Raw genomic sequence first — 21315 nt, forward strand, 5'->3', positions numbered from 1 at the left:
GATGAGAGAAGAGGGGAGATTCTGTGCTATAAATGAGCTGAGATGGCTGAGGTGTGGATTTTAATGGAGGAAAAAGACAGGTCCTTGTGAAGCATCTCAGTTAAGTATTGTAAAATCTGAGGTAAATTGGGCACTGCTGTGCTCATTCCTTGAGACTGGTTCCAGGCACAGAATCTTTTCCATTTTTCAGCATAAGATTTTCTAGTACTAGGCCTCCTTGCCTCTAAAATGATATCCATCACAGGTTTACTGAGGGATGGCAGAGGAGAGATATGTAATTAGCCAGGATGCAAGGTTCAGTGTTAGAAGCTGAGGGTGCAGAATCTGGTTCTCCTGCTGAGACAACAGGGAAGGAGTCTGAGGCAGGTGCCATGCGGGTAACCGTGACACACTGTGCAGGAGGGGGTACCAGTGTTGGCGTGGCCAGTCTGGAGCAATCAAAATCATCCTTGGTTTGTCCTGTTTGATTTTTAGCAGTACTTTGGAAAGTAGAGGCAGAGGGGGGAAGGTATAGACTGATAGGTTTTTCCAGCTGAAGGACATAGCATCCACTTTTCAGGCTTGCTTGGGGGGAGTCCTTGTGCAAAATGTGTCCAATTGGTAGTTCTAGGGAGAGGCAAACAGGTCTATATCTGGGCTCCATTTGCTTGTCAACATGTTGAAAATCCTTGGTTCCAGTTTCCACTCGTGTGGGTCCATGAGGTTTCTGCTTAGTCCGTCTGCCAGTGTATTTAATTTTCATGGCAGGAATTGAGCTTGTAGGTGCACTTTGTAGCTCAAGGCTGTGTTCCACAATGCCATGGCTAGTCTGCAGAGGGGGTAAGAATGTGTACCCCCCCCCGCTTGTTTATGTACCACATAACAGTGGTGTTGTCAGTCTTTACCATTAGTTGTCCTGAAAGAATGTGGTCCTTGAAGGCTGTCAGAGCATTCTGTACAGCTAACATTTCTTTATGATTGACATGCAGGTGCATTTGACTTGGGTTCCATTTGCCCTGAATGCACTTCCCACCCAGGTGAGCCCCCCCATGCATAGTCTGATGTGTCTGCTGTTAGGGTTTGGGCGGCAGGGGGTGGTGTGAAAGGTAGTCCCTTGTTCTGGTGGCAGGCCTCTGCCCACCAAAGGAATTCTAGGTGTAGGCAAGCTATAACAGGAATCATTACTTGTAGATCCTGAGAATGTTGACACCACAGGCTTTTTAGATACTACTGTTGTTTCCTCATATGCAGTCTTGCATATGGAATTAGAAGAATGCAGGAGGCCATGAACCCCAAGGCTTGCAGTATTTGTCTTGCAGATAGCAGGTTTTTGTGGCCACTTGTTTGAAGTAGGTTGTCAAGCTTGCTCCCAGGAATATAATTTGTTGATAGGGTACCAGGTGTGATTTCTTTTTATTTATGGTGTACCCCAGACAAGTTAGAACCCTTTGTACAAAGGCCAGATTATTCAAAAGTATGTCCTGGCTTTCTGCCTGAATTAGACAATCGTCCAGGTATGGGTATATTTGAATATTTCTTTGCCTGCAAAATGCAATAACTGGAGCTAGGCACTTTGTGAATACCCTGGGCGCAGTAGATAAGCCAAAGGGCAGTGCAGAGAACTGACAGTGTGTGTAGCCTGCTTTGAAGCGTAGGTATCTTCTGCAAGATTCCCTGCTTGGGATGTGCAGGTACGCTTCTTTTAAATCTAGTGTTGCCAACCAGGCATCTTTGCCTAGCATAGTAAGTAATTGGTGAAGAATCAGCATCTTGAATTTTGGAATTTCCAAAAAGGTGTTTACAGTAGACAGGACCAGGATAGGACGCCATGAGTTGTCTTTTCTGGGCACCAGGAAAAGTCTTGAGTAGAAACCTTGTCCCTTTTCCTCTTCCGGTACCAGTTGAATAGCCCCCATGCTTAAGAAAGAAAGTACTTGTTTTTGAGCCTCTGCCCACTGATTTGGGGGTAGGTCTGGCCACCCGCTTGGTGTTGGTAACGTGTGGAAATGAAATCTGTATCCCTGGGACACTATATTTAAAACCCATTTGTCCTGGGTAACGAGTTCCCTGTTCTTTGCAGGAAGAGCAATCTTTCCCCGCAAAGGGGCAATCAGTTGATAAGAGCTTGGAATTTTGAAAAGGAAGTCATTGAGACAGTTTGCCATAGTGGGGAGTCTTATTACTCCAAGATTTGGAAGTGGAGGCCCCCCACTGCTTAGTCTTGTGTGTCCCCTGGGACTGAAACCTAGGGCTTTTGCTGTGTCTGGGTTTGGCTTGAGAAGACCTGGAAGGGGCTGGAAAGGACCAATTCTTAGAGGGCCAGTGCCTACTGAATCTAGGAGGCTGGACTTGTAAGAAATCATTAACAGTTTGCATAGATTTAGCTTTATCTTCCATCTTTTTAAGAACTTCCTCAGCCTTGTTGCCAAACAGGCGGTCCTGATTTAAGGGAGCATCCAACAATTTAACATGATCAGTCAAGGATTGCTCCTTTAGCCAAACATGCCTTCTGAGCACAGACCCAGTAACAGCAGCCCTGCAAGAGGTCTCTAATGAATCAAAACCACATTGCAAAGTATGTTTTCCAAATTGTTCAGCAGAATGCATTAAATCCTGTACTTTATTTTCAACACAGTCAGGAATCAACATCATTTTCTGTTTAAGCAATTCAATAACATGTTGCTGATGCTTTAACATATGAAACTGGCAGTTTAAAGCCCTAATGGCCAAGGTTGCAGAAGTGTAAACCTTCTTACCCCATCTATTCAGCGCCCTAGAGTCTCTATCAGAAGGGGTAGAATTTTTAGCAGTAGAAACCTTAATGCCCTTGGGCCCTTGTGAAATAGTCTCTCAATCTGCAATAGGATTTTTAAAAAGGAACTTGTGTGACTCAGGGACACTGTAGTATCTGTCAGGTTTTCTGGGAGTGGGAGGCAAGGAATCAGGGGCCACACTAGATACCGAAAAAGCATCAACAATGTCTAGTATAGGAGGAATAGCTGAAGGCCTATGCTGAGGTAGGAGTAAGAAATCCCTAAGCCTCTTTTTAGAATCAGAAAAATCCTGGCTTTCCCAGTGGAAATGCTCCCTTAGAGTATGCAAGGTTTCCCCAAAAGAAAAATCCTCTGGAGGGGAAGCAGAGGGAATGCAGTCCTCTGCATCAGAATCCTCATAAGTAGATAAGGGCAAATCCATGTCATCCGAAGAGTCAGAAAAAACAGAATCCTGGTCAGAAGATTCATAAACAACTTTGGTCCTAGGCCTCTTAGAAGGGGGGGGGGGTGCTGGCCACCCCTGATTAGAGTTATTAAATCTTCAGCCATTCTTATCATTTGTTTTTTAGGCAAAGAGGCCTGAGCATGTGGCCTGGGCATCGTTTTTTTAGGCATGGTTCGAGATTTAGCCCTAAGTGAAGAAGGAGGCGTTGGTTTAATATGCAAGTCCGTAGGCCTGAATACACCCGCAGAAGCCGGTGCCTGCACAGCGGCTCCGGACCCATCCAAGGTAGAGACATCCGTGGGTTCCATAGTTGAAGCATCTCGCGGCATACCGGACTCCAAATGGGTCTCAGTGGAGGCCTGCGAATCAGAAGTAGCGGGTATCAGGGGCTGCGAAAGCGCCTCACTGAGTACCGGCGAAGTGGTGACTGGCTTAGGAGAAGCGTCGTCAGCAGTTTTGGACCTCGACGGCCTGTCTCTGTCTTTATCTTTGCATTTTTTTGGAATTCCAGTAGTCGGATGGCTAACCGACGACATTTCTGGATAATTAAACCGAGAACTGAAATATTTAGAGGCGAAAATATACCGACGACGGATAGTGCACTGATTAAATAAAGCACAAAACTGACAGCAAGGAACGTCGTGGTCAGGGCCTAGGCAAGGAATACAGTACGAATGAAAATCTTTATGAGGTATTTGCTTTCCACAAGTAATGCAATTATTAACTTTTACTGACATTGGTAAGGAGCAAGAAAAAGTTTCCCCAACGGTGTACTTAGCTTTAGTTGAAGACTTTGGTTCTGAAACTCGAAAACGAAAATTTCAGGAGTAGGCCGACCGGCACTTGCGAACTGCTTCTGCTTTGGGCACCGCATGGCAAGAAAAACTGATGTAATGGCGTCAGCTGCATGTTTTATACCCCTGACGTCATGGAAGAAGAGACAGTAACCGACGCAGGACCCAAGACTTTGTTAATCAGGCCGACTGAGGGCTACCTGCAAGCAGATAACCCAAATGTAATGACTGCAACAGTGAAACATGAAGAACATCTGTATATGTATATCAAACTGCTTGTCCAGATGTGTGCTGAAAAGGTATTTGTAAAAGTGCTGTGTTTAAAATGGATCTACAGTGTGCCCTACTGAAAGAGAACAAAAATGTATATGCACTATTGTAACTATTTAAATGTATATATTTTAACAGTGGAAACTGGAATACAGGAGGTTAACTTCAGAAAAAATATCTGAAATGAAATTACTTTATGGCTAGGCCATAAAAGATGGTATTTTTCAGTTTTCAATGCAGCAAGAGACATGATGTCTGTACTAGGAAACTTTCTGTATTGTCTTTAGGGTGAACTAATTACTAGTCTTGAAAGCATAAAGGAATGCAATTGTTTTATGACTTCCAGCATCTGCCAGGCATCTGAGGAGAAGCGATTGCATATTTTTACAAGTAGATGCTAAATACTGCCAGCTTCATCAATGTTTGTTTTGCCTGGGAACTTGGGTCAGATGACAAGAAGTGATGTCATTCTGAAAGCTATCCCAGCAGCAATATTTTAGATATTATTTTGAGAACTCTCTTAGTGAGACAGAGCATTCTGCATTATGTCTTGACCCTGACAACTAGAAGATCCATTCACCACATCTGCCTTGCTCTATTAGTAAGTTCTTAGAGTATAGTATAATTCCCTTAGATTCAGTAAGGAATATAGTGAAGCATAGATTACATATTTTTCTTTATTTATTTCAGTTTAGTATTGTCTTGTTCTTTTATTATTTATTATTAAATATATTAAACCGTTCATTGTGGCTGATCTGTGTAGAGATATTTAGGTTTTGACACTACTTGCATATTTATTTGGTGACACTGTGTGGACCACTCCTAATAGCCTTGCTCTTGGTCAAACTACCATTTGCATTGGTACTAATATTACACAGTAAAATTGGACACCCTTTGTTAAGGGCCTTAAAGTACCTAATAAGGGGTTCTGGTGGTAGTGATAACTACCTTATAGTCTGGGCAGAAGGGGGCAATGCCAAACTACTGAGGCTCCAGCCTTTCCCAGGGGTGTGTGTGTGTGTGTGTGTGTGTGTGTGTGTGTGTGTGTAAAACAAATTTCCAAGTGTGTGTGTGTCAGTTACTTGAGCAGGGACACAAAGCACTGGTTGGAGAGAGAGTGTTGGAGGACTTGGTTTGGAACCCTGGCTAAGGACTCAACTCTACAGCTGTACCAGTGGGGAGTTTTGTTGGGGATCTGGAGAAAGAGGAGAAACCTGCCCCAAACTGACTGTGGTCTCTGTGGGCTCTTAAGGAAACTGCGCTTAATGCAGAAAGCTGCATCTGGAAATACTGTGCACTTGTTATCCTCTCAGTGAACATTCCCCCACTGTTGCCAGTGGTGAGTATTGACGCTCCTTGATTACTGGTTGGCAGTGGTGGGTCATCACATTTGGTTGGCAGTGGTGGGATATCCACATCACAAATTAATTACAGAAAGGCAAGGTTGTCTGAGCTGTGGGATTCAGCAAAGCAGAATGAGCATAAATCTTCAAGTATCACACTTGCATATATTAATGTCACATAAGAAATAATAGTTGTATTGTTGGAAATAGATGCTTATAAGGTGATGTTGAAAAGCAAAAAGAATGGAGACTCTAAATGTTCTGGACATCCTCATAACTCAGGTCTTTCAATTCAGCTACTATTTACCAAAAATGCATCACTGGATGTGTACACAACTACCACCAAAAACAACGAAATTCTCAAATGTATTTGTCTAACATAGTTCTGGTCTCCCTCTATCTGCATAATCCATTTCCTGTTTTCCTGCCTTTAAGATTATTTTTAAGTAATAAGTATCCCAAGATAAACAGATGAAGCTAACTCTGTAACACCTAAAAAGATGTACATCTATAAATTACTGAACAAAACTAATTAACGTTTTAACTAATTTAGTTCTAAACATCTTAAAAATATGCCAGGCATACTTGATACCATGACACTAGGCCAATATTTCACAAAAATGAACCAACTACACAGAAAGCTGTTTTGATAACTATAATGACACAGTATTACATAACTAAAGTGCATAAATAAATAAGAAAAAAAAAAAGAACAATCAGAACCTTGTACGATTTCACAAAGGTCTGCAAAAAACAGTGAGAATAAATGAAAACATTTATGAGGTGATTTGGGTAATGACAATAAAGAAGCAGCTTCATAAACTTAGGAAAATGAACAAACCTTCCTCAAGGATGGGCCTCGAGACAGCAAATGGAATTTCCTGTAGCGGTTCCATGTATTTATGCCCTGCACTCATCACTTTTATTTGCGGGAGGCAAAGAACCAGAGTCCCTGGCATGCTAGCTTGGCTGTGATACCAACTTCGTACAGTTCCAGGAATGTCCCCTGATACAATCGTACTTGGAGATGGCAGACTTTCATTAGGGAAAAAAACACAACAGGACTGAACTTCAAGCTGCAAGACCAAAGACAGAGAAAGGAATAAAACCGGGGTATCTGTTTAGAGACTCATTAACATATTCCTATCACTTAAACACCATAAATGTTTCAGAACACATGGAAATGATTTTCAAATAGGCTACAGATATCTTAAGTCTTAGTAAGATAAATATACAACAGAAGTATCTTGTGAATTACTTTTAAGTAGAACAATTACTTTAGCAGATACTCTTTTGGCAGCAAAGTTGTCCACATGCAGAGAACGGTTTACTATCAATACTTTCGAAAGGCAAAACATTTGCTGTTCACAATACCGAAATAAACCACCAAACCCGGAATCTCAACTCCTACACAATGTCGACCCAAATGATCGACATATTTGAGTCGCCATTGTCACCGAAAACATCACATGATATCCGTATAGGAGCTGATATAAATCAAACTCCTATATGACATATCACATTTTTGCAGGGGGGTAAGCACCCCTGCACCCCCCACCCCATGCTAATATATTCCAACTCCGAGACAGCACTACAGTGGGGATATGGACAAATTTCCAATCCCCAACTGTACTGCAATCTCTGTACAGTTTGTCAAACACACTTATGCGAATGCGCTACTGCATTCATATAAGCGTGTTCGGCAATCCCATACACTTGACATTGTGCAAATGACAATCTGATTTTTGGCAACATATGTGCTGACAGCTTGTCATTCGCACAACTGATAGTAAACTGCAGAGAACTACGGTTCTTCGATAACTTAAGAAAACATCATATAACCCTGACATAGGTGATGAACAACTGCTTTGAACCTTCATTTTCAAGCAATGCTTTGCCAGACAGCATTTTAGACATTACTGGAGAATATGAAACAACACTGCAAAAGATCTTAAGAAAATTTTTGGAAGTTCTAAATGATCAAAAGACACACAAAAGGACTGGTGCTGACAGAAATGCAGCTCAGTGAGTACCTACCTGCCTAAGAGCAGATCTTTGCGAGTGAAGAGCTGTATCATCATACAGTTGGATAAAGATACAGGGAAGATGGTATTTAGCAAGCAGCAGTTTTCAAAAAAACTTCAAGGCAATTGAGTATTGTGATCATTTACACCTTACTGAACAAACAAAGTGGATAAAAGTGCCAAGCAGGAAAAAACTGATAAACATAAAAAAGGCACACTGGAGGAACAATCATGATCCAAGTCCAAAGTTTAATAGTATTAATAATCTGTATAAATAATACTTCTGCTTGGATTATTAATACTATTAAACTTTGGACTTGGATCGTGGTTGTTCCTCCAAGTGTGCCTTTTTTTATGTTTATCATTTACACTTTGTCAGTATCTACCTTCATGCCACACCCCCTTTTCCTTAGAAGCACTAGGCTAGACAATCCCGGGCTAAATTTTTGGGTACCCATCCAATCACCTAGGTTCTGTTTGAAGGATGATGGTGTACCACAGTACTTAAATGCCAGGGAAGTCATTTCTAGAGGTGTGGGAATATACTCTATTATGAATGCTACTCCATTGCGTTTTATTTACTTGTTATAAAGACTTCGACCTTTGGATTTTGTATCTGTGGAACTATTAGACTTACAGAGCTCCTGGACAACTAGGTCTCCAATGGTGTGGAAATTGGGACACAGCTTATGACATATTGAATAAAATGATAGTGCTTCCAGCCTCTCTTTGCAGCTGAAGGTCTTTAACTCAGTGCACTTTTTAGTTAGGAACCTCTGAGGTCTTTTGTTTGATGTGTGATGCACATCCTGAAGGAGGCACTGCACTCAATAATTGGCCTAATCCATGTTCAATATATGGGAAAGATAACCTCATTAGATCTGGATAGTATTCCCCTTGGCAATTAGCTGTGTTAAGTAGAAGGATTTTTCTGGCTACTGTTGGCACATGATGAAAGAAGAGAGAGTGAATTATCAATCTATGTTTCAAAGTTTGTAACTTAGTTTTCATTTTGTAAATGAGATATTTTCTATACCATGTGATGAGATAAGGGGTTGTCTACCAAATGTGACAATACTGCACACACTTGCATTTAATTTAAGCCTATTTTCAATAGACTATGTATTTGCAAGTGTGAGTTCTTGCAGAGGGATTTGAGTATCAGAGCACAACTTGACAATAAATCCCAGTTTGCAGTCATCTACAAACTTAGCCAGATGTCCTTGTTTCTGGTCTGGAGAACAAAAAAGTTAATGCCAAAAAGGAGGGGTCCCAATACTAAGCCATGGGAGGGGGTACCACTGGTTATCTTCATACATTCTAATGAGGTACCTGCCACTCACACTGTGTAGGTTCTGCTTTTTAGTCAGCTTGCTACCCACCTTATCATACAGGGATTTATTTTTAAGGCATTTAGCTTACTTTCAGTGCCTGCAATGAGTAGAATGTCGAACACCTAGGCCAGGTCTGTATACACAGTGTTAACAGCATGACCACACGGCAGCCTGTGTAACCCTCTTGCTGTTAACAAGAAATATTAGGCAGGATCTTCCAGTGATGATTTGGGACAGACAGGAAGAAGGCAACAGTAAGTTATGGCATATGACAAAGAGGTGGATGGAGTGTGTGAGAGAAGACCTGTGACAGTCAGGCATGACTTTCAAAGGTAGGAGAGTGAGACCGAACTGAGAGAGATGGCAACAGTTGACATAACACCCTGACCCCACTTAGAAAATGGGAGAAGTGGGTTAATGATGATGATGATTATCTTCCAGTGGCAATGCCAAACTACTGAGGCTCCAGCCTAATAAGAGTTTTGATGTTTAAAAGTTACATTCTCACCATAACTAGGCATCTGTGTTGTCCATTTTCATTCTTCCTCAATGAATGGGTCACGGATCTGATCCTCGGATCCAACTCAGATGCATACTTCAGACTTTGGATCCAACTCTCGAACTCCTCCTTCTACCCACAATGCCCTAGTCCATCCCCAGCACCTGTGATCACGTTTGCTGCCATAAAGCCTGCACTAAGTAGTTATAGAGACAAACAGATACTAGAGTAGGGCTCAAACCTGGAACTATAGGTTCCAACAAAGAACCATCAGGTCACTCCAGAAGATTAAAAGAAGGGGGATAGAAGGGGGAAGTTAAGGAAGATTGAAAACGGACAACACAAAAGCCTAGTTATGATGAGTACATAACTTTTAAATCTGATGATGTCCTTTTCATTCTTTCTCAACAAATGGGACAGAGTCCCCAGGTATGTAAATAGTGGGTGGTACTCATGGAAGGAAATTCAGAAAACCGCTGAACCAAAAGCAGCCCTACCTCTTAAAATTACATCCAATTTGTAAGGAGTAATAAAGGTATGTTGCTGCTGCACAAATACCATTAAATGAAAGTTCTTAACCAAAAAGCAGATGAAGTGGCTAAGAATCTAGTTGAATGAGCTAAATTTAAACATTCTTGGTAGGAAAAGGCCCTGCTGGGAATAAATCCAGTAAATGCAATTAGTTATCCATTTAGCCAAGGTAACTTTAGAAACTGGATAACTCAGTTGACTTGATAAAAAGGATACGAACAGCTAGTCTGATTTTCTGAATACTTTTCTTCTGTGTAAACAGAAACATAATTGTATATGCACATCCAGAAGATGTAGCATGTATTCCATTTGTCTGAAAATTTTGGAAAGAAGACTGGTAAATGAATAGTTTGGTTAAAAGATTCAGAAGCCACTTTAGGTATAAAAAAGAAGGGTTAGTCTGTAAAGCAACCCTGTCTTTATGAAAAATAATGTAAGGAGTCTTTGATGAAACAGCCTGGAGTTCAGATTATTTTAGCAGAAGTGATAGCCAATAAAAGGGCTGTTTTCCAAGACAGATTCTTTAAGTCAGTTTTTTGCTGAAGGCTCAAAAGATTGTTGAATCACACCTTAGAGTACCATTGTCAAATCCCAGGGAGGTGATGGAACCGAAGTAGGAAAGTGCCTTTTAAGAAAGCCTTACATAACTTGGAAGCAGCCATACAATAGTTTTTGTCCCCTGCATGAAAATTTGATATGGTTGCCAAACTGTATTTGGATCATGGAAAAACTAGCACCTTCTTTGAAAAGAGAAGCCTTTCAATCACAGCCTCACCTCAGGCTTTGTGCCTGCTGAATGGCGCACAGCGACGGTTACCCACTCCACAAGGGGGGAGCCACCACAGACCCCGGGAACTACTGCCCCATTAGCCTGACGAGCCTGGTCTGCAAAGCCATGGAAAGTATCATCATGGAACTTATAAACAAAGACATTGGTAATCTCCAAACTCTGGACCCCACCCAGTTCAGGTTTGTAAAAGGCAGATCATGTCTCCTAAACCTGATAGACTTCTTTGAAGCAGTCACCAAAGCCGTAGACAAGGGTAAGATGGTTCACACAGCCTATCTAGATCTTGCCAAGGCTTTAAACACCATCCCGCACTCTGGAATTATAGATAAACTCACTAAACTAGGTATAAATCCCTATGTCACAAGATGGGTTGCCAACTGGCTCACTGACAGAACCCACACTGTGAAAGTAGCAGACTCCAAATCAGAGTTGAGACCAGTGACAAGTGGAGTACCACAGGGTTCAGTCCTGGGTCCTATCCTGTTTGGCATCTACTTCTCTGAAGTACAGGCTAACACAGAAGGTCTTTGGTTAACGAATTCCGCAGATGACTGCAAACTAGGAGCTATAATCAAAACTCCTAACGATGTGGACATCCTACAAAAGGGCCTCACTGAGACAGATGCCTGGTGTCAAAGCCATGGCCTCAAGCTCAATGCCAAAAAGTGCAGTGTCATTCCCTTTGGTAAAAACTCTGTACCCATGAACTACAACATAGGCGGTAGTATACTTAACACCGAAAGTGTGATAAGAGACCTTGGGACACAGGTGGACAGTAGTCTCTCCTTTGATAATCACATCGCCACAGTAGTCAGGAAATCCTTCTACGTGGCACACCTCATCACAAAAGGTTTCTCATCCAGAAAAAAAGAGGTCATTGTTCCCCTCTACTCATCACTCATTAGACCCATTATAGAGTACAACACCTCTTTTGGTATGTACCTCACAGGGCATCTACAACAACTGGAAAGGCTGCAGAAATACCTCACAAAGATGATTACCGACCTCAAACAGATGCCCTATGCAGACCGTCTCAAAAAACTCCAGCTTTACTCAGTCGCATATCGCCTACTCAGAGGTGATCTTTGCCTAACATACAAAGCTATGTCAAACCCAGAGCTGTTGGACATGCTCCACTTAAAGAAATCCCAATCCCTCCGAGCTACATGCTCTAGGGACCTAAACCTTGTCACCACAATAAACAGAACATGCCGGAGGGATAGATTCCTGTCCCAGAGACTTCCCATACTCTGGAATAAACTACCTATCTATATCAAACAAAGCTCCTCATTAGCACTCTTCAAGAAAAATCTTGATGATTGGATGGGAAATAGGAAATTCACCCTGGGGATCATCTCTGTGGCTCTGCTAGACAGTGGCACAGGAAAATAATTTTCTTGGGTGGCAAAAGCCAGGATACCTTTTTGGCTGGGCTTGTATAGGCCCCAGGGCCGATAGCCTAGTACCTACCTATGAACCTATGAGAAGCTAGAAAGTTTAGTACAGCAGAGACAGGAGTGGTCAAACGTCAATGTTGCTTCTCAGAGCCCAAAATGAAAATCTTTTCCATTTACTCTTGTAAATCCTTTTGGTGGAGTCTTTTGGCTAAGGATAATAGCATGGCACATACTGGGGAGGAAATCCTGGGCTGTTTGGTTATTAGTGGAACTGGAGAAACCATCTGGTTAGTTTGAGGGCAGGGCTATTGGGATAATTCATCCCCAAAGGGTGTGACACAAGGTCTAGAGATGGGTCCAGTATCCAGGAAGGATGACAAAGATGAGAGCAAAGGAAGGGGAACCACATCTGGCAAGGCCATAAATGGGCAATGAGGATGAGAGAGCTCTTCAACCAATTTTCTTTCTGTAAAAATCTTGGGATCGGAGGTACAGGGAGATAGGTATAAAGGAGACCTGGTGGCCAAATGTGGCCTAGTGCATCTCTCTGTGACTTTTCCTGAGGTGGCATTAGGGCAAAATACCTGCTACACTTGTTGTGGGGAGATACAAAGAGGTTACAGCAAGGGTGGCCCCAACAATGGAAAATTTTCTCTGCCACTGACTGATTGATAGACCACTCAGAAGGCATCAGAATAGATCTGCTGAGTTTGTCTGCTAGTATGTTGGACTTCCCCAGAATGTGCATTGCTACTAGAAAGTGGTTGGAGGAGATCGCCCATTGCCACACTCTCACAGCTTCTTGGCAGACGGGGCAAGATCAGGTTTCCCTTTGCTTGTTGATGTATCAGACCACAGACATGTCTGTCTGAATTGCAACAGGCCCTAGAGGTACATAAAAGGCCGACCTAGGTAAATGCTGTCTGACTGGATCTATCACTGAATATGGTGTTTGCATATTTGGGTAAATTTGATTAGAAACAAAAGGGGTTGTCGAAGAAAAGACCATTGGACAGCTGGAGTTGACTGAAGTACACACAAAGTAGCATGCTAAAGGGACTAGACCTATTGCCATTGCCATGGAACCTAAGGCTTGAATAATTCGTCTGGCAGGAGGATCAGGATGAGATAGAATTTAATGAACCTGGGATCTGAGTGTGCCTATATAGTGAGAAGGTAAGGAAGCAATCTGATTTGTTGTGTTCAGATGTGCACCAATAAACTCCAGGCTCTGTATTGGTGTCAGATTTGATATGGCAAAACTGACTGTTACACCTAGTGGGTGACAAATTTAGTCCCTGAACTGCTGTGAGAGATGCATGGTTGGGGTGGTGAGAAGGCCGTTGTCTAGATAGGGAAACACTTGGAATTCCTTTTAGTCTTAAATGAGCTGCTACCACTGCCATACACAGGGTCAACACCCTGGGGCCTGAATTGGTAATCACTGGCTCCCAGTCGAAAACAAAAGTGTCTCTGGGGGCACTTGTTTATTTTGATGTCATAGTACACCTCCTGAAGATCTATGGAGCACAACCAATCGTCCTTGTGTAGAAATTGCAGAATGGACTGAACCATGACCATTCAGAACTTTGATTTCTTCATAAACTCATTTAATTTTCTTAGATCCAGAACTGGTCTCAGGCCTCCTGTCTTTTTGGCAATAAAAAGAAATACGAGTAAATTCCAAATCCTGTTTGGTTTGGTTGGGCCTCCTGTATGACTTTTGTCTAGCAGCTTTTGAATTTCTTGCGCTGCAGTTTCCCCTCTAGCTGAGAGCTTCTTTCTTTTGGAAAATGGAGCCTAGGAAAAGGGTATGAAGTAACCTCTGGGTATTATTTTTAGCACCCAAGTACCTTTTTTATAGCAGTCCAGGCTTCTGGGTTCAAGGACAAACATCGCCTGAATGCCTCCAGAGGTGGGCAATTGGGCAACATTTGAGGAGTGCTGAAAGGGTCTATCTAGAAAGGATCGCTCCTTTGCCTCTGAAGGAGCTGTCCCCATGTGAATCCTGGAAAGGTCCTTGCGATTTACGGAACCACATTTTCTTTCCACCTCTTATTCCTTGAAAAAAAAATTGTTCAGGGGTAGAAAATTTAATTCCTACAGCAGACAGGGTTTTTCCTTCTTGTTCACTGTGGGTAAACAAGGATGTTTCAACAAAGGAAGCATTGATGAAAGAAGACTTGAAAGGCTTCTCAAAGTTACATAGCTGCATCCAGGCATGTCTCCTTACAACAATGCCTGAACTGGCTGCCTGTGAGTCACCTTCTGCTGCATGAGAGATTGATTTCATGGACAAAGTGGAAAATGACAAAAGAATAGCCATCTGTGAAGATGATCTTTTGAAATCCTCTGCAGACATAGACTCAAAGAAATAGTTTGATAGTTCTTTTGTCAAATCTCCTTGCAGCCTTGTAAAGTGTGCGAGGTAGTTCAAAGACCTCAGGGCAAAGGTCGGTGAAGCAAATACATGCCTTCCAATTCTGATGAGCACCCCAGGCTCTCCGTTAGGGGGGGTGGATAGAGCAGCTCTGCTCTGCTAGCTCCTTTTTGGTGGTCGCTGCCACAACCATTGCATTGACAGGGACTACTTTGCTCCAGATGGGTTTATCCTTTGGCGGAGCTAAAAACTTGTCTGGACAATGCAGGATTGGTTCAATGGAATCTGCCTCCCTCCATGCCTGGTGAGAGACTAGGCTGATGAGCTCATCAACCAAAATGTAGACAGGCCAGCATCAAAAGCCTCCAGAAATATTGACTCCTCTGGAGAAGAACTGTCGGTTGACCAACCACCTTTTTGTTAAAGGATCTCTAAAATGTCTCCAAATCTTCAGTGAGAGATTTCAAAGGGGAATCTATGTGCCTCCTCTTGCACATTCTCTTCCAGTGAACCTCCTCAGGGGGTTATTCTGGGTAGATGTCAGAAGTGAGGGGAAGTTCTTCCATGGGAATAGACTGGAAGCTAGGTGGAACTTGCTCCCCCCCCCCCCCATGGAATAAATCTGACAGACTCAGAGATCAGAACCAAAGAGGGAATAGGAACAGGATCAAAGGGAAGATGAGAGACTGGATCACTAGACTGTGCAAAGACCCTTTCCGCAACTTTGAAGGCAGACAAACCATGAGAAGCCATGGCCACCCGCACTGCAGCTAAACTTTCCAATACGGGTAAGATCATGACTCAGACATGATCTGTGCCTCAAGGAGGGAACCAGACCTGAGCTATCTAGTGCTAAAGCTCTGAGGGTGAGGGATGTATCCAACATCAGTGGAGTAGACCTCAGCCCCATCGATCCAATGTCTCTGCTTCTGCTCTGAGACTTGTTCCTATCTAAAGGCATAGGAACAGAACTGGGCAGGGATACCATGTTGGAGTCAACGTAATTACTTTGTTTGGATCCAACTCTGGAATTCTTGGAGCAGTTGGATCTTACAGCTCCAAAACTGAAAGACGGATTGGAGAAGGAGATAAAACTACGTGAGTAGTGGCATGAAGACTCATGGGTCCCATAGGAGACGGAGACGAAAAAAATCCATTTGGATCTGAGCTGTGAGGAATTTTTGCATCATCCTATCCACATTCACTATGGAAAGACTCCTGGAGGACCTGACTGAGATCTAGAATGCTTTTTACCTGTCGGCATAAAAGGAGAATGGCACAGAGGGAATATGGGATCTATCAGAAACTCAGGTGAGCGAGTCCTTAGCATGCACGATAAGCTTAGCTTAGGATCCAAAGATTTAGGATCCCTAATTTCAATGGTAGAACTGGCTGAAATAACAATAAAGTCTGAAGGCCTATGATCCAAAGGCTTTGGGTCTACAATCTGTCTTTTCAGGTCTGGCGAACCTGGACCCGACAATTTGAGAACTTTTGAAGGTGGCTCTGAGGAAGTCTTAGGAGACTTCGGAGGCAAAAGCTTGTTGTGCTCCAATGGAGCTTTTGCAGATTTATTATGGGGGTTTGAGCCACTGAAAAGGAAGAACATGAGGGAGGAAGCAAACCTTTAAGTACAACCTTACTCCACTTGTCAGCTATGGCTCGCGAGTTAAATCTTGCACAAATTGTACAGTTTGTATTTAAATGAGCTGCTCCTAAGCAATAGATGCACTCCTTGTGGGCATCCAAGTTAGAGATCTTATGCTCACAAGAAGTGCATTTCTTGAAACCTGTCAGCCATGACAGTAAAAATCCTCAGAGAAAAAAAGAAGTTATGTACTCGCCTTCATTCTTTGCTGGTTGGGTTCGGAACAGAGAATCGGTTCCGACTCGGCTTATACTAAAGCTCGAGAACTAACACTGACCCAAGGCAATACCCTATCCCATCATGCTAAGGGAGACTACCTAGATCTTGTTTGCAAACACTGAACAGAGTAACAGTTATATATACATAATAGTACATACATAAACATGTGCCACCTAGGACTAAGAAGGAAATCAGAGAACATAAGTTCCAAATCCAATAGAGACCTCTCGATCCTCCAGGAGCGAAGGTTGGGGTGAAGGAGGGTGGGACGCAAGAATGAAGGCAAGATGGACAACAAATATGGAACGGTATGGTGAGTACATAACTTCTTTATGTTATGTTGCCCTATCTCACCTTCATTCTTTGATGACTGGGACAGCGTCCCCAGCACCTTCTTTCTTGGGTGGCTCAAGGGAACAAACTCTTCAGAAAAGTGGATCCAAATGAAGCCCTGTTCTGGGCGGCCAAATCTACTTTGTAATGAGTGATAAGGGTAAGAGGTTTTACCCACATCGCTGCAGCATAAATTGAATCCACAGGTAGTCTAGCCTGAAAGGCAGATGAGGTTGCCATGGCTCTTGTTGAATGACCTTTTATTTTTCCAGGCAGTTGTCTATACTGGGAAGTATATGAAAAGGTAATGGCATCAGTAAGCCACTTTGACAGAGTGACTTTTGATATTGGGGCGCCCTCCTTTTTATCTGAAAAGGATACAAACAGTTGATCAGATTTCCTGAATTCTTTTGTTCTGTCCAGGAAGAAACGCAATTGCCTGTGCACATCTAATTGGTGTAATTTATATTCTGCCTTGTTGCCATAGTTTGGGAAGAAAACAGGTAGATCAATAAATTGATTCAAATTTGCTTCGGAGCAAACTTTGGGTAAGAATGATGGATTAGTTCTCAGGAAAACTCTGTCTCTATGGAAAACCAAGTAGGGGGGACATATAGACAATGCTTGGAGTTCTGATACCAACCTAGCTGACATGATGACCACCAAAAAGACTGCATTCCCCGTTAGGAACTTCAGATGACAAGATGAAGCCAGTTCATATGGTGGCAGAATTAGAGTGGACAATACCAAACTGAGGTCCCAAGGAGCTGGTGGTTCTTTTACTGGGTGCCTAAGCAAAAAGGTACCTTTCAAAAAGGCTTTGCAGAGTCTATGGGACATAATTTTGAACCCCATTTCTCCAATATATAGATATATATATATATAGCAGCCAATTGAACTCGTATGGTAGCTGCCGCTGCACCTTCACTGAAGAGTTTTGTTAAAAAGTCTAAAATAGAAGTTATAGCGGCCGTGAAAGGATCAATGTGATTGTTGAGAGCCCAACAGGAAAACCTTTTCCGTTTGCTAGCATAAAGCTTTCTAGTTGCCATCTTATGGGATGAGATCAGAATACATTTCACAGCGGGGGATATATCCCCAAGCCTGGCTAGGACTGGAAGTGGAGCAGCCAAGCTGTCAGTTTGAGGGTTTTAAGCGAACCGAGGGATGGAGCGTCCCTGATGGATGAGTCAGGAAGTCTGGAACTGGGTCCAGAATCCACGGATCCTCTTGTAGATGGGGCCATAGGAAGGGGAACCAGTTATGTTGAGGTCAGTATAGGGCAATGAGTATTAACCTGCTTCTCAATGTGCTGGCTCTCTGAAGGACTTTGGGAGTCAAGAAAAATGGAGGGAAGGCATAAAGGAGACCCTAGGGGCCAACCGTGTACGAATGCATTCCTTGGCGACTCCCGCAAAGGGGGATCAGGGCAAAGTAGCTGCTGCATTTGGCATTCATGGATGTGGCAAAAGGGTCGCAGCAAGGCTGGCGCACATGCGGAAAATATGTTTCGCAATTTCCTGTTTCAGGAACCACTCATGAGGCATTAGAATAACTCTGCTGAGTTTGTCTGCAATCAAGTTTGATTTCTCCAGGATATGCATTGCTATTAGAAAGCATTGGAATGACACTGCCCACTACCATACTCTCTGAGCCTTCTGACATGGGGGGTAAGATCTGGTTCTTCCTTGTTTGGTTATATACCACACGACTGACATACTGTCTGTCTAGACTGCAATCGTTCCTAGTGGAAGGGAGTTGTGAAATGCCTGCAACACTAACAGCACCACTCACATCTCTAGGACACTGATATGTAAGTGGTTCTCATAGTCTTGCCAAACTCCTTGGACTGTCTTCCTCAGATAATGCCTCCCCACCCTATCTGGGAAGTGTCTGTGGTCACTGTAGATATTGCTTGTGGGGGAATGAACTGTCTGCTTAGAACCACCGGAGAAGAATGAAGCCACCAGTACAGGTCTCTCTTGCAGGATTCCATTATGATAATCTTGTGGGACATGGGCAGCTCCTGCATGCACCACTGGGTGAAAAGTAACCACTGGAGAACTCTAATGTGTAAGCGTGTGAGGGGTACCAAGATTATCGCTGCCACCATGGTACCCAAGACCTTAAGAACAGCCTTTGCTTGTACTTTCTTCTTTGTCAGGAAGTTTTGTACTTGTTGGTGTAGGGTTTGTAGCCTGTCATGAGGAAGTTTGGCTACCATTTCTCTTGTGTTTAAGTCTGCTCCTATAATTTGTGATGGCAACAAGGCAGACTTCGAAATTTATTGTAATGCCTAGTTAAGAGCAAAGGTGGATGATGGTAAGTAGATGCTTGGTGGTGGCGGTTAGGAGCCAGTCGCCCATGTACGGGAAACCCAGAATCCTAGACACCTCAAGTGAGCCATGACTACTGCCATGCATTTGCTGAACACTCTGGGGGCTGTAGTGAGACCAAAGGGCAGAGCTCGGAAATGGTAATGACTGGCTCCCAGCCAAAAGTGTAAGTGACTCCGGGATCGCCTGTCCATTTTTATATGGTAGTGCGCATCCTGGAGATCTATCGAGCACATCCAATTGGCTTTCCACAGAAAGGGGAGTATTGACTACAGTGTCATCATCCGGAACTTTGATTTTTTTTACAAACTTCTTTAGTCTGCTGAGATCCAAAATGGGCCTCCAGTCCCCTGTCTTTTTTCAGAACTAAAAAGAACCTTGAGTAAGTTCCAGATCCAATTTGGTCTGCGACGACGTTTTGGATGACTCTTTTTTCTAACAATCTTTGAACTTCCAGGGTTGCCTGGTCCCTCTGATTGGGTGGAACATTCGGGACTGACCTCTTTTCCAAAGGGTGAGAGGAAAAGGGTATACAGTAGCCTCTGGATATGATCATTTGTACCCATTTGTCATTTATGTTTATCCAGGCATTTGGGTACAGTGACAAGCGACCCTCGAATGCCTCCAGAGGTGGACAGGCGGGCCTCCTTTCAGGAGCACTGGAAGGGCCTACCAAGGACTGTTGCCCTGATTTTGTGGACCCCCTCTGCCACGAGGTCAGCGTCTTCTATTGCCGTTTCCCCTCTGCTCCTGGGGGAAGAATCACCATGTGCGTCCGGAAAGGCTCTCTGGGAGTTATGAAACCACCCACCTTCTGGCCTTTGGGGTAAGGCCTGCTAGGGAGGGAAAAATGGACTCCCATGGCAGAAAGAGTCTCCTTCTTGCTCGCACCTGGTCAGAGTCTCTTTCACTTTTGGCCTGAAAAAGGATGAGCCATCGAATGGGGTGTTGATAAAGGAAGACTTGAAAGGCTCAGACAACTCTCATAAGCGCATCCAGGAATGTCTCCTTAGGGGGATTCCTGTACCCGCTGCCCTACTTGCTCCATCGGCTGCATAAGAGATAAGCTGCATGGAGGAGTTTACCACCAAATTTAAGGTAGAAAGCTGAGGTGTCACCTTGTCTGAAACCTCCACAGCTGTAGAACCTTAGAGGGTATCTCCCAACTCCTTCATGAGATCCCTCTGAAGTCTGGTAAAATGGGTCAAATAGTTCAGCAACCTTAGAGTAAAAGCTGACGGGAACATACGCTTTCCATACCTGTCCATTGTATGAGATTCCTTATTTGGTGGATGGACAGATGAGGAAGTCTCAGACAATTAATTTTTGGTGGCTGCCGCCACCACCATAGCATCTACCGGGACACCTTTTCTGAGGAATTCCTTGTCAGAGGGTGCTGTAATAAACTTATCTGTCCTCCTTGGAACAGGTTCCACAGACTCTGGAGAGACTCACACCTTCCTACTGACTACATTCAGTAGCTGGTTGAAAGGCAGAGTTACCCAAGAGGTGGAAGTGTGATACCCAAAAGCCTCCAGGTAAATGGACTCATCCTCAGAAGGGTTGATGGACTTCCAGCCACCTCTCTGCTTAAGGATTTCTAGGATGTCCGCAGAGGAGAAATCCTCAGAGGGTGATCATGGGGTCCCTTCTGAATCATCGTGGCCCATGTCTGAAGTGATGGACTCCTCAGGGGAGTCTAGATGTTGCCTCTTACATGTTCTCTAATGACGGACCTCCTCAGAGCGGTACTCAGGGGAGGTTTCAGAAGAGGTGGCTACGCTCAGTGGGGCATCTTGGGACTTCAGGTCTTCACGCTTGGGAGGGAGAGGTGGTAAAGAGACAGACTCCTGTGCTTTTGGGGGAAGAGAGTTTGGATCTGAGAGTGAAGCCGTCTGGGGTGACAGCACTCTCACAGAACAGCAGCCAACTGTAGTTAAATTTTCTGAACACTGATTCTGATGGAGTGTTTCCCGAAAGCTTTATCTTATATTGTGAATAAATTAAGAGTTTTTATATCTGTTTTGTTGTTTTTTGCTTGTATCTGCACTCTCCTCATGACCTCAAAAGCACCATGGACCCACTCCAAGGGAGCTCCCGGCTCCGAGGAACCAGGAGACTCCCCCTGAACCAAGGCAGTGAACTCCGAGGCTGATGTGGGCGCTCAGCTCACCTGTGCCGAAGCCCTGAGAGGGAGAATCGGTTCGGACAACTGCCCA

General features: G+C 43.6%; 1 protein-coding gene across 1 annotated transcript in view; it reads right to left on the bottom strand.

Annotated features, from left to right (window-relative positions):
- VPS13B (vacuolar protein sorting 13 homolog B) overlaps positions 1-21315 on the bottom strand; it is a 5424989-nt gene that overhangs the window by 2886867 nt on the left and 2516807 nt on the right. Inside the window, exon 23 of the mRNA XM_044065647.1 lies at positions 6447-6681. Within this exon, the coding sequence (XP_043921582.1) occupies positions 6447-6681 (235 nt within the window). The remainder of the gene's footprint in view (positions 1-6446; positions 6682-21315) is intronic.

This window comes from Protopterus annectens, chromosome 3.part0 (genome assembly GCF_019279795.1).
Source record: "Protopterus annectens isolate FY-2018-M chromosome 3.part0, PAN1.0, whole genome shotgun sequence".
NCBI classification, from domain to species: domain Eukaryota; kingdom Metazoa; phylum Chordata; order Ceratodontiformes; family Protopteridae; genus Protopterus; species Protopterus annectens.